At 43.3% G+C, this 12635-nt stretch overlaps 1 protein-coding gene across 1 annotated transcript; it reads left to right on the top strand.

Annotated features, from left to right (window-relative positions):
* The first annotated feature begins 7367 nt into the window (after positions 1-7367).
* LOC130434508 (sodium-dependent glucose transporter 1-like) lies at positions 7368-11526 on the top strand. Its single transcript, XM_056764705.1, has 4 exons — positions 7368-7669; positions 8068-8236; positions 8327-8443; positions 10490-11526. Exons 1-4 carry the CDS (start codon positions 7469-7471, stop codon positions 11524-11526), a joined length of 1524 nt encoding a protein of 507 aa, XP_056620683.1. The 5' UTR covers positions 7368-7468.
* The last annotated feature ends 1109 nt before the right edge of the window (positions 11527-12635 follow it).

Genomic DNA, 12635 nt, shown 5'->3' with positions numbered 1-12635 from the left:
AGAACAAAGACTGACTAAACTACAAAAGCAAACACTAGGAACAAACACTAAACTAAACTTACAAGACAAGAGGAACACGAAACAGGAACAAGGAACATCCAAACAGCAAACGAATACAAGGCAATGTAAGACACGGGCAAGGTAACAGTATAGGACAAGGGCAAGGTAACAGTATAGGACACGGGCAAGGTAACAGTATAGGACACGGGCAAGGTAACAGTATAGGACACGGGCAAGGTAACAGTATAGGACACGGGCAAGGTAACAGTATAGGCCACGGGCAAGGTAACAGTATAGGCCACGGGCAAGGTAACAGTATAGGCCACGGGCAAGGTAACAGTATAGGCCACGGGCAAGGTAACAGTATAGGCCACGGGCAAGGTAACAGTATAGGCCACGGGCAAGGTAACAGTATAGGCCACGGGCAAGGTAACAGTATAGGCCACGGGCAAGGTAACAGTATAGGCCACGGGCAAGGTAACAGTATAGGCCACGGGCAAGGTACAGTTTACAATGAACGCGCACAGGACAATGAAACAAGAGGACTCTTTATAGGGAGCAAACTAAGAGGGAACAGGTGCAGGGGATAAACACTCAAGGGAGGCTAATTAACACAAACTAGGAAACAGGAGGGTAGGAACGATGACGCGACTCGGGGAGAGTATGGAAGCCCAAAAGGTCAAAAAACATCTCTCCCCACAAGAAACAAAGGATTCTGTTTCGGTTCTGCCTCAAGACCAGGAATAAATCAACCAAGATAGGCAGAACCGTGACAGCAACACAGCAATTCCAAAGCAAAAGAAAAGTCTTACATTAAGGAAAAATAGAATAAACTTGTTTGTACAACCAAAACTTCATAATTCATTCATAGATTAAATTGGAATGTAAGTGGGTTATGGTTAACCCTAACCCTAACCCATTCAAAAATACCCATATGATAACTACAATTTCGAGGACCGTGACGTCGCCCGGTATGGCGCAGCCGGGGCCCCACCCTGGAGCCAGGCCCGGGGTTGGGGCTCGTATGCGAGCGCCTGGTGGTCGGACCTCCCCCCATGGGGTCCGGCCGGGCTCAGCCCGAAGGAGCGACGTGGGGCCACCCTCCCGTGGATTCACCACCTACAGGAGGGACCGTAAGGGGCCGGTGCAAAGTGAAACGGGTGGTAGTCGAAGGCGGGGGCCTCGACAACCCGATCCCTGGACGCGGAATCTAGCTCTAGGGACATGGAACGTCACCTCTCTGATGGGGAAGGAGCCGGAGCTTGTGCGTGAGGTTCAGAGATTCCGACTAGAGATAGTCGGGATCACCTCTACGCACAGCTTGGGCTCTGGAACCACACTCCTCGAGGGAGGATGGACTCTTTACCACTCTGGAGTTGCCAAGGGTGAGAGGCGGCGGGCTGGTGTGGGTTTGCTTATAGCCCCCCAGCTCAGCTGCCATGTGTTGGAGTTTACCCCGGTGAACGAGAGGGTCGCTTCCCTGCGCCTCCGGGTCGGGGAAAGGTCTCTCACTGTCGTTTGCGCCTATGGGCCAAATGGCAGTGTAGAGTACCCGGCCTTCTTGGAGTCTCTGGGAGGGGTGCTGGAAAGCGCCCCGACTGGGGACTCCGTCGTTCTGCTGGGTGACTTCACACCCACGTGGGCAGCGACAGTGACACCTGGAGGGGCGTGATTGGGAGGAACGGCCCCCCGGACTGCGTTGGACTTCTGTGCGAGTTACAGTTTGGCCATAACGAACACCATGTTCAAGCATAAGGGTGTCCATCAGTGCACATGGCACCAGGACACCCTTGGCCGGAGGTCAATGATCGACTTTGTTGTTGTTTCATCTGACCTACGGCCGTATGTCTTGGACACTCGGGTGAAGAGAGGGGCGGAGTTGTCAACCGATCACCACCTGGTGGTGAGTTGGATCCGATGGCGGGGGAGGAAGCTTGACAGACTCGGCAGACCCAAACGTACTGTGAGGGTCTGTTGGGAACGTTTGGCCGAATCGCCTGTCAGAGAGATCTTCAACTTCCACCTCCGGCAGAGCTTCGACCAGATCCCGAGGGAGTCTGGAGATATTGAGTCCGAGTGGACCATGTTCTCCACCTCCATTGTCAACGCACCCACTCGGAGCTGTGGCCGTAAGGTCTCCGGTGCCTGTCGAGGCGGCAATCCCCGAACCCGGTGGTGGACACCGGAAGTAAGGGATGCCGTCAAGCTGAAGAAGGAGTCCTATCGGGCCTGGCTGGCTTGTGGGACTCCCGAGGCAGCTGACAGGTACCGACAGGCCAAGCGGACTGCAGCCCGGGTGGTTGGGGAGGCAAAAACTCAGGCCTGGGAGGAGTTCGGCGAGGCCATGGAGAAGGACTATCGGTCGGCCTCGAAGAGATTCTGGCAAACCGTCCGACGCCTCAGGAGGGGGAAGCAATGCCCCACCAACGCTGTTTACAGTGGAGGGGGGCAGCTGTTGACCTCGACCGGGGATATCATCGGGCGGTGGAAGGAATACTTCGAGGATCTCCTCAATCCCGCCGTCACGTCTTCCATTGAGGAAGCAGAGGCCGAGGGCTCAGAGGCGGACTCGCCCATCACCCGGGATGAAGTCACCGAGGTAGTCAAGAAACTCCTCGGTGGCAGGGCACCGGGGGTGGATGAGATCCGTCCTGAGTACCTCAAGTCTCTGGATGTTGTGGGGCTGTCTTGGCTGACACGCCTCTGCAGCATCGCGTGGCGGTCAGGGACAGTGCCCTTGGACTGGCAGACCGGGGTGGTGGATCCCCCTTTTTAAGAAGGGGGACCGGAGGGTGTGCTAAAACTACCGGGGGATCACACTTCTCAGCCTCCCCGGGAAAGTCTATGCCAGGGTACTGGAGAGGAGAAATTCATAATTTTTATGGACAGAATTTCTAGGCGCAGCCAGGGGCCGGAGGGCGTCGGGTTTGGTGACCACACGATTGCATCTCTGCTCTTTGCGGATGATGTCATCGTGCTGGCCCCATCAGACCAGGACCTTCAGCATGCACTGGGACGGTTTGCAGCCGAGTGTGAAGCGGCTGGGATGAGAATCAGCACCTCCAAATCTGAGGCCATGGTTCTCAGCCGGAAAAGGGTGGCTTGCTCACTTCAGGTAGGTGGAGAGTTCCTGCCACAAGTGGAAGAGTTCAAGTATCTGGGGGTCTTGTTCACGAGTGAGGGAAGGATGGAGCGGGAGATTGACAGACGGATCGGTGCAGCTTCTGCAGTAATGCAGTCGCTGTACCGGTCTGTCGTGGTGAAGAAGGAGCTGAGCCGCAAAGCGAAGCTCTCGATTTACCGGTCAATCTACGTTCCTACTCTCACCTTTGGTCATGAGCTGCGGGTCATGACCGAAAGGACAAGATCCCGGATACAGGCGGCCGAAATGAGCTTTCTCCGCAGGGTGGCCAGGCGATCCCTTAGAGATAGGGTGAGAAGCTCGGTCACTCGGGAGGAGCTCAGAGTAGATCCGCTGCTCCTCCACATCGAGAGGGGCCAGCTGAGGTGGCTCGGGCATCTTTTCCGGATGCCCCCTGGACGCCTTCCCGGTAAGGTGTTCCGGGCATGTCCCACCGGGAGAAGACCCCGGGGAAGACCTAGGACACGCTGGAGGGACTATGTCTCCCGGCTGGCCTGGGAACGCCTCGGTGTCCCCCCGGAAGAGCTGGAGGAAGTGGCTAGGGAGAGGGAAGTCTGGGCATCCCTGCTTAGACTGCTGCCCCCGCGACCCGGCCCCGGATAAGCGGTAGAAAATGGATGGATGGATGGATGTAAGTGGTGATGTGAATAACAAGAATCATTTAAAGAAATAGTTCACTTGAAAATTAAAACTAGACTATCCCTCATGTTGTCAAAATCCCACGTGCTGTTTAACAAATATTTTGAATGATTTTTTCCATACAGCAACCGTTCATAGTGCTCGGCAAAGCATCATAAGCGCGGCTCATGTGTAATATTTTACATCATCTGAAAGTCCACAGCATTGAATGCCATTCGTTCTTCCGTGTCTCTCAATAAAACTTTGAGATGTCTTCTGCTTTTGTTATTCAAAGCTCGACAGACATATTCACTATGAAGAGCTGTTATAGAGAGCCGACTCTTCAAAGTTCTCTGTTTGTGAGTTACCGAGAATTTGAAACAACATGAGGGATTTCTGAGAGAACTATTCCTTAAATTCCAGAGATCAATTTACAGAATGGGGAAACCCTGAACCAAGGCAGAAATCTGTGGACTACTTGATGTTCCAATTCAAGGACAGTGCATCTTGGCAGCTGCAAAGTCTGTACCTTCCTGTGATATCTGCATTCGATACAGACGGCGAGTCTTTCAAATGGTTTGTCAGGCACATATATTATGAGCCTTAATCCTCAGAGGGTGTTTGAGCGAGCGGAGGACTGTGACTGCATTATATCTCATCTCATCCAACTTCCTCTGTTCATTCCGGCCACAGGTGGCATGCCGTGGGGTGGCAGGGGCACCTGAGGTTGCCCAGGGGGAGGTGGGTACCCGGTGGGCGGCAAGCCCATAACAGGAGGCGGCACAGTGTGACCCGGTGGCATGCGTGGAGGCGGGTAGCTGTGGTTGTATCCCGGAGGGGGGTATGATGGGGTGGGCGGGGGCAGGTTGGGAGGGGGGTATGTGGTTGGAGGTGGAGGACCTGGAGGTGGAGGGTTTTGATGTGGGTAGACGTGCGGGTGGTATGGCAGACCGTACGAAGGGGGCATGGGTGCATACGAGGGCCCTTCGGTTTTCATCATGGACTGCAGACTCTGATATCCTTCCCCTGACATGTACGAGCTGGACGTGGACATTCCCATGATATAGCTGGAAGGGGGTGGGGGAGGTGGGCGGTGAGGTAAAGGAGGCGGGGCCCCGTGTGGCAGAGGAGGAGCCGCCCCCTGCGCAGGGTCCATTTCAGCAGACGTGGCAGGTTCTGCTTCAGCAGGCGGTGCAGGAATGGCAGATGGAGCCTTGCGATCTATATGAGGACAGATATTATGGTCTGAATGAGTTGAGTGAACATGATTACTCCAAACCTATTAAATAAAAAAAGCCAAAACGGTGACGTCTATTAAGATAAATGATATACCAAAAATAATAATTCCAACAGTATTCAACACACATTTTTTATTATTGATTACCCTTAAAACTTTTTTTCACAGTGAAGCTGAACAGGTTGAGTTGTATGAACATGAACATCAAGTTCACGTAGATTTGTCTACAAATAATTAGTTCAGAATCCAAAACCTCACATAAAATATATATTTTTCCACTTAAAGCGCTATTTTTGACAGTATTAGATTGATGATGAAATCCTGTTTCCGTTATAACACAGAAGAATACAGAATAAAAATCTTGACTAACTAAATAATAATAATAATTAGAGCTTAAACCTTTTTAAGTGCCCAAAATAAATAACCAAAATGTTGTGATAAACTGAGATTATTTTTTACCTTTTAGCTCACTATGAACTTTTATTTATGAACCATGTGGTGCATATTTTGTCTTGCTGTTTGTTATTGTTTGGCCAATTTCTAAATTTTTCTATCATTTAAAGCATGTTTTTAAACATGACAGAAAATATAAAGTGTGTCTTTAGGATGTCACCTATAGAAATTGTTTTTTTTTTATTTTAATATTTTGATCAAACTAAACATGTTTTAATAAAAATACTGTCATAAAGACTGTGTTCTGCTGTGGTAGTAATGTGTGTTGGTACATCTGTGACCCCAGAGCCCTATATAGAGATTTAATCAACACCTAAGGCTATAGTTCCATTGCCTTTATTCTGGTGGTTTCTACATGGTTCAAAAAGGTATCTTGCTAAAGAACAGCAGGGTCAAATGTAAGACATCTTGTTACCTGGAGCTCCAATGACTGTCTATTCCACTCACACTAATCCATTTATGTGTTTTGGACACTGCAAATTGTAGTTAAGGCTCCCTCAGGTATTGGAATACATTTGATTTTCCAGGGAAGCAAAAGTTACATTTGGAGGTCAATGCTGAGAATGTTTTCACAAACTGTTGTAATGTATGGCTTGACACCACTGTTCGGTAAGTTATAAGTTCGGAATTTAATCAGTTAGTAAAAATGCCAATCACCTACAAAAGAAAAATGTATGGGAATATACTAGAAAATATAATGCAATATATTATAAAATACATTTCCATACATTGTAACTAAGTGCTTATATTTTTCAATATACGAAAAGCAGCAATTTCGTATTAATTAATATATTGTAATGTAATATATTACAAATGTATTAAATATATTTCAAATATATATAATAAACAGTCTCATATATAATATTTATCTTTGCATCTAATTGAAATGAATGAGTGTACATCAACCGTTTAGTCAAGATTTTTGATGATTAATTAAATAATTTTTTATTTATGGATCAGACAAAAGCGGTCTATTGAAACATTGATTGTATTTGAATGGACAGGACATGTGATCTTGCACTATGTACAAATCATTTAGGTCCACAACATTAATGGTATGTCAACACTGCCATCTAGTGACCCTAATCTACCTCGTTACAACCGTCTTACATTTGAAAATAAAAGAACACTAATGGCTGGAATACTACAAAACTTTTAAAATCTGAACAGATTTTTTTAAAACTAGAAATCATACACTTGCAGACTTTTTGAAAGTTTCAGATAGAAACACACCAACTGATCAAATCTGCAACAAATCCAGACTGAAAATATGGGCAAAATATGAACAAAAGTCTTGTAGTGTATTTTAGCCTGATTGTAGTTGTTGTTAAAGGCCACCCCTGACTAATTTAATACTAAATCATTTAACATGCGACTATACTCAATCTCCACCACTGGAAATTATGGGAAACAGTCCTTGGTAGCACACGTACATCTGGGAGACGTCTATTTGATGTCTGCATTTACATCTGCAAGACGTTTCTTTTTGATTGTTTGCTAATCTGCAATACGTCTCTGAGATGTTTTTTCTGATGTCATATTGACATCTATACGTTTTTTGTAAGATGTTTATGTTTATCTGCAATATTTTTTATGTTTGTGCATCCGCAATACGTCTCTAAGACGAACTCATCTCATGCAATATAGACATACTGTATTTAAGATGTTGGTGATTCAAAATGTATACAAAACTTCCTTTTCCTGAGATGTTATCAGACGTTTTTCAGATCTCCAGATCTTTGGCAGGCATTTTACAGACGTCGGCTATCTGTGCCATCGGGGGTGCTAATAGCGGATGGACAAACAAAGTTCAACAAAGTTCATTTGATCAGTTATAGTATTTTTTTATTTAACCTATTTTGCGTAGTATTCTAACTCGTTGAATGCAAATTGTGATTTAGTAACCGTTGCGTTATTATCTGATACTTTAAAGTAATGATAAACCAGACTGTGTGATATAGCGACGTTATAATATTTTATGGCATGATAAACTTTGGTCATTTTGAAGCATTCAATAAATGTATTGTCGTCATCGCACTTGTGTGATCATGCTAACAATGGAAGAGAAGCAGTTTGAAAAGGAACAACAAGACAGCACTGAAGAGTTTAAAGAGTTACGGGGATCCCAAAATGTTGATGTAGTTCGTCCCGCACGTCACAAGAGTGACTGCTGGCGATGGTTTGTCAGCATGACCCTGTACGCATCAGCGCTTGTTCTGGTAAGGCTGTTTATATTCATTTAGCGGGAATATTTTTTTCAGTAAATCATAATCTAAAAAATAAAAATTGCGTTGTTCTTGTACAGATGAAAGTAGATATTGATCACCAGATTCAGTTACGTCCATGTCTGCTTAATATCTGCGGATGAGCAAACATGTGGCTGCTATATGTAGACGTCATTTAGTAAGTTACATTTACGTATAGCCATACAAGTCCATCATTTCTACCGTACCTTATAACTTTTGGAATATTTTGAATATATTGAACAATAACATTGTGACAAAATAATTTAGTTTGTAAAGTTGGAATTGTTTTATTTCGACACCTTATGTCTGTGAACTCTGACCTATGATATGGTGATATAAAAAGGACATATTTTTCTTTGGTGTGTTTTCAGGGAATGGCCATCTCTGTACTGGGACCTACCCTTGAAGACCTGGCTATTAATGTCAACAAAAACATTAGTAATTTGTCCTATATATTTGTGGGTCGCTCAGCAGGATATGCTGGGGGCTCTTTGTTAGGAGGGATTCTGTTCGACGTTGTCAACCCTCATATGTTACTGGGTAAGGTTTTCAAATGATGTTAAAATGTTAATTATGTTGTAAATATGAACCACTTACCACCATTCAATTAAAGCTGAATGATCTCTGCAGGCTTGTCGTTGTTTATCACATCATCTGGGATGTTTGGGACTCCATTCTGTAAAAATGCTTGGCTCCTCACTGCTCTGATATCCAGTGTGGGGGTGTCAATGGGAGTTATAGATACGGGTAAAAGCTCATTTCTTATAACAATCGAATGTACCTATTGACAATGTTCTGTAATGCCCCCTATACTGAAAAAAAGCTGCGGTCCGTAACTTACTGTGTGCATGAAACAAAGTTGCAGGATATTTTATGCACTAATCTTTTGTTATGTCAAACCCACATTTCCTGTAAAATTCGACCCGACAGCTCTATTCATAAATCATTATCAAAAGCTTACATATATTGTGAATAGATATAACCCAGAAAGCACAGGTGGATCTGTAAAATGTCTGCTAAAGATCTGGAGATCTGGAAAACATCTTCTGTAAAACCGTCTAACATTTGAAAATAAAAGAACACTAATGGCTGGGATACTACAAACTTTTAAAATCTGAACAGATTCTTTTAAAACCAGAAATCATACACTTGCAGACTTTTGAAAGTTTCAGATTGAAACACACCAACTGATCAAATCTGCAGACTGGGACAGACTTTCTGCAACAAGTCCAGACTGAAAATCTGGGCAAAATCTGAACAAAGGTCTTCTAGTGTATTTTAGCCTGTAGTTAATGTTTAATTGTGTTTATGAACACCAGGGCACAGATTGTCATAGTTGTTATTAAAGGCCACCGCTGACTAAATTAATACTAACTCATTTAACATGCTAACTATACACAAGCAGGTAATTTCTCAACACCACACACGGATCTCCACACCTGGAAATTATGTTGAACAGTCCTTCATAGCACACGTACATCTGGGAGACGTCTATTTGATGGCTGCATTTAAATCTGCAATATTTTTTATGTTTGTCCACCTGTAATACGTCTCTAAGACGAACTCATCTCATGCAATATAGTCATACTGTATTTAAGATGTTTGTGATTCATAACTATTTTCAGATCTCCAGATCCAAATATTTAGACGTCATTTAGCAAGTTGCATTTACGTATAGCCATACAAGTCGATCATTTCTACCTTACCTTATACCTTTTGGAATATTTTGAATATATTGAACAATAACATTGTGACATAATAATTTAGTTTGCAAAGTTGGAATTGTTTATTTAGACACCTTATGTCTGTGAACTCTGACCTATGATTAGTATATGGGGATATAAAAAGGACATATTTTTCTTTGGTGTGTTTTCAGGGAATGGCCATCTCTGTACTGGGACCTACCCTTGAAGACCTGGCTATTATTGTCAACAAAAACATTAGTAATTTGTCCTATATATTTGTGGGTCGTTCAGCAGGATATGCTGGGGGCTCTTTGTTGAGAGGGATCAAAGATATCTTATACACTAATCTTTTGTTATGTCAAACCAACATTTCCTGTAAAATCCGACCCGACAGCTCTATTCATAAATCATTATCAAAAGCTTACATATATTGTGAATAGATATAACCCAGAAAGCAAAGGTGGATCTGTAAGATGTCTGCTAAAGATCTGGAGATCTGGAAAACATCTCCTGTAAAAACATCTGATAAATGTCTCAGAAAAGGCAGTTTTGCGTACATTATAATTCATAAACATCTTTCAAAAAACGTATAGATATCTATATGACATCAGAAAAAACATCTCAGAGACTTATTGCAGATTAGCAAACAATCAAAAAGAAACGTCTTGCAGATGTAAATGCAGAATGTCAAATACGTTTTGACCTGGCCCTCTAGGAACTGAATTGTGATGTGTTTCATGTTTATTCCAAAAAACACCTTGGCTGTGTAAATGCAGACTTCAAATAGACGTCTCCTAGATGTCCTTTTGCTATCAGGGAGTGTTTCTGGTTGCTCCTTTTGTTTAAAACACGACAGCTCCTCGACTGGAAGTGGCAAATCTTGTTGATCGCTCTGTTCAGTATCCCATGATGCCGATCACACATACTGATTTTATGTATTTGCTCAAGAATGGATTTTTGTTTATTTTCAAAGAAGTTACGGATTGCAGCTTCGAACAAATATTGCACGAAATGCATTAATCCGGTAACAGTTTGAATATACAGTACTGTCTGAATCATGGTTTAAAAATAGGTTGAAACATTAATACCGCTCTCTGGTCCTTTACAGGTGGTAATGTTCTCATACTGGACACGTGGGGAGAACAGGCAGGACCGCACCTGCAGGCTTTTCATTTCAGCTTTGCGGCAGGGGCATTTGTCTCCCCAATAATAGCCAAGTTGCTTTTTGGTCACAAGCCTGGCAAAAATGTGTCCACTGATGCAACTGCAATGTCTGAAAACTCCTTCAGCACAATCCCTCCATTTTCCCATTTCACGAGATCTTTTCCCACATCTATGTGGGCGTACGTTGTTATTGGGGTGTTTATTTTATTGGTGTCAATCTCCTTTTTCATCCTGTACTTTCGCAGTTCGCCAATCTCAAATCGAAATAAGACAGCCAATGGAAAGCAGGTGTTCTCCAAACGCCACAACACTCTCATATTTCTGCTCTCCATGTTCTTTTTCTTCTACGTTGGAAGTGAGGTAGCATATGGGTCTTTTATATTCACATACGCCAAAGACTACGCTGGCATGGATCAGGCACAGGCAGCGGGGCTAAATTCCCTCTTCTGGGGAACATTTGCCGTTGGCCGTGGTCTGGCCATCTTCATTGCAGCTTGTCTTCGCCCAGGCACCTTGATCTTGCTTTGTCTAGTGGGCACTACAGTTTCCTCACTGCTGCTGGTCATTTTTAGCCGGAATGACCCTGTGTTGTGGACCTGCTCTGCTCTACTTGGTATCTCGATGTCTACCATCTTTCCCAGTGGGATTTCATGGGTGGAGCAGTACACAACGGTGACGGGGCGTTCAGCTGCAGTGTTCGTGGTGGGAGCAGCACTTGGTGAGATGGTCCTGCCAGCTTTGGTTGGCTTTTTGCTGGGTCATGTGCAGAATCAGCCGTTGTTGATGTACTTGGCATTTGGCACATCCGTCTTCACATCAGTTCTCTTCCCTGTCATGTACAAAATAATTTCACGGGAAACAGTGCCGGGCAAAAGCAACCATGGTGACAGTGAGTATTCCCAAAGCCCACAAGACAACACGGAGAAAGCTGATCAATATAAAGATTCATATGATTCAAGTCTGAAAAAATCTGAAGCCTAAGTTTTAATGTCATTTGTTGTTACTGCTGTAGCTGACCAGTCAACGGACATATTTTCCATATTTTTTGATACTGAGATTTATGCATCATCTGAAAGCTGAATAAATAAGCTTTCCATTGATGCATGATGCACTGAAATTTGAGTGGGTAATTCCCAAAGAGTGGGCATAAGCGAGTGAAGTTTGTGAGCTGTTTCCAGTCATTTTTATTTGCGATTTTGCTGCATCCACTCACAAAAATAAAGTTACATGTACATGTATGTACAGTAGGCAATTAAATAAAATATCTTCATGGAACATGATCTTTACTTAATATCCTAATGATTTTTGACATAAAAGAAAAGTAGATCATTTTGACCAATCCAATGTATTGTTGGCTATTGTTACAAATGTACCCGTGCTTCTTATGACTTTTATGGTTTTGTGGTCCAGGGTCACAATTTGAAAATAACACTGCACTGGGAAATAAAATAAGCTGTACCACATGCACTGTGCTTTTATTCATATTAATAAACAGAAACAGATAGTGCAAAAGTAAATCCTTTGAAATCCCTTCACGTGTCTCGGTCTGCAGGCCTGTTATCATCGTGTCCCTCAAAAGCAGCATCACCGCGTGCTTCTCATATTCATTAAACATATTCATTAAAATTACTCATCAATAAATGAATTGTGGCATTACAGATGATTTTGTACTCTCACTTTCTTTTAGCTTGTACTAAAGAGAACAAACAACTGTTTGTCTCATTTATTTATTAATATGTGTTTCTTTATTTCACTCAATAAAATATATTTAATTTATTTAATTGGTTTAAACTTAAAGGAAAAGTTCACCTATAAAACAACATTAACACCTTTTGTCATCATTTACTCACCCTATTAATTTAAACCTAGATGATTTTCTGCTGCAAAACACAAGAAAGAATATTTTCAAAAATGTTGGTAAACAAAAACTGTTGGTGCCCGTTGACTTCTATTGTATAGACACAAAACCAATGCAAGTCAATGGGTACCAACAGTTTTTAAAATTCTTCAAAATATCTTCTTTTGTGTTCTGCAAAAGAAAGTCATACAGGTTTGAAATGACGAGAGGGCGTGTCATTTTGAAGGTGAAC

Source organism: Triplophysa dalaica, chromosome 13 (assembly GCF_015846415.1).
Source record: "Triplophysa dalaica isolate WHDGS20190420 chromosome 13, ASM1584641v1, whole genome shotgun sequence".
Classification (NCBI taxonomy): domain Eukaryota; kingdom Metazoa; phylum Chordata; class Actinopteri; order Cypriniformes; family Nemacheilidae; genus Triplophysa; species Triplophysa dalaica.
Note: the sequence above shows the minus strand (reverse complement) of the source record. Positions and strands in the feature narration are given on the sequence as shown.

What these genes read in the sequence shown, in the direction of transcription:
- LOC130434508 (XM_056764705.1), top strand. Translation starts at nt 7,469, where the DNA reads ATGTATTGTCGTCATCGCACTTGTGTGATCATGCTAACAATGGAAGAG. An exon ending in ACGCATCAGCGCTTGTTCTG is followed by an intron (nt 7,670 to 8,067) that starts GTAAGGCTGTTT and finishes GTGTGTTTTCAG; the next exon opens with GGAATGGCCATCTCTGTACT. An exon ending in AATGGGAGTTATAGATACGG is followed by an intron (nt 8,444 to 10,489) that starts GTAAAAGCTCAT and finishes GGTCCTTTACAG; the next exon opens with GTGGTAATGTTCTCATACTG.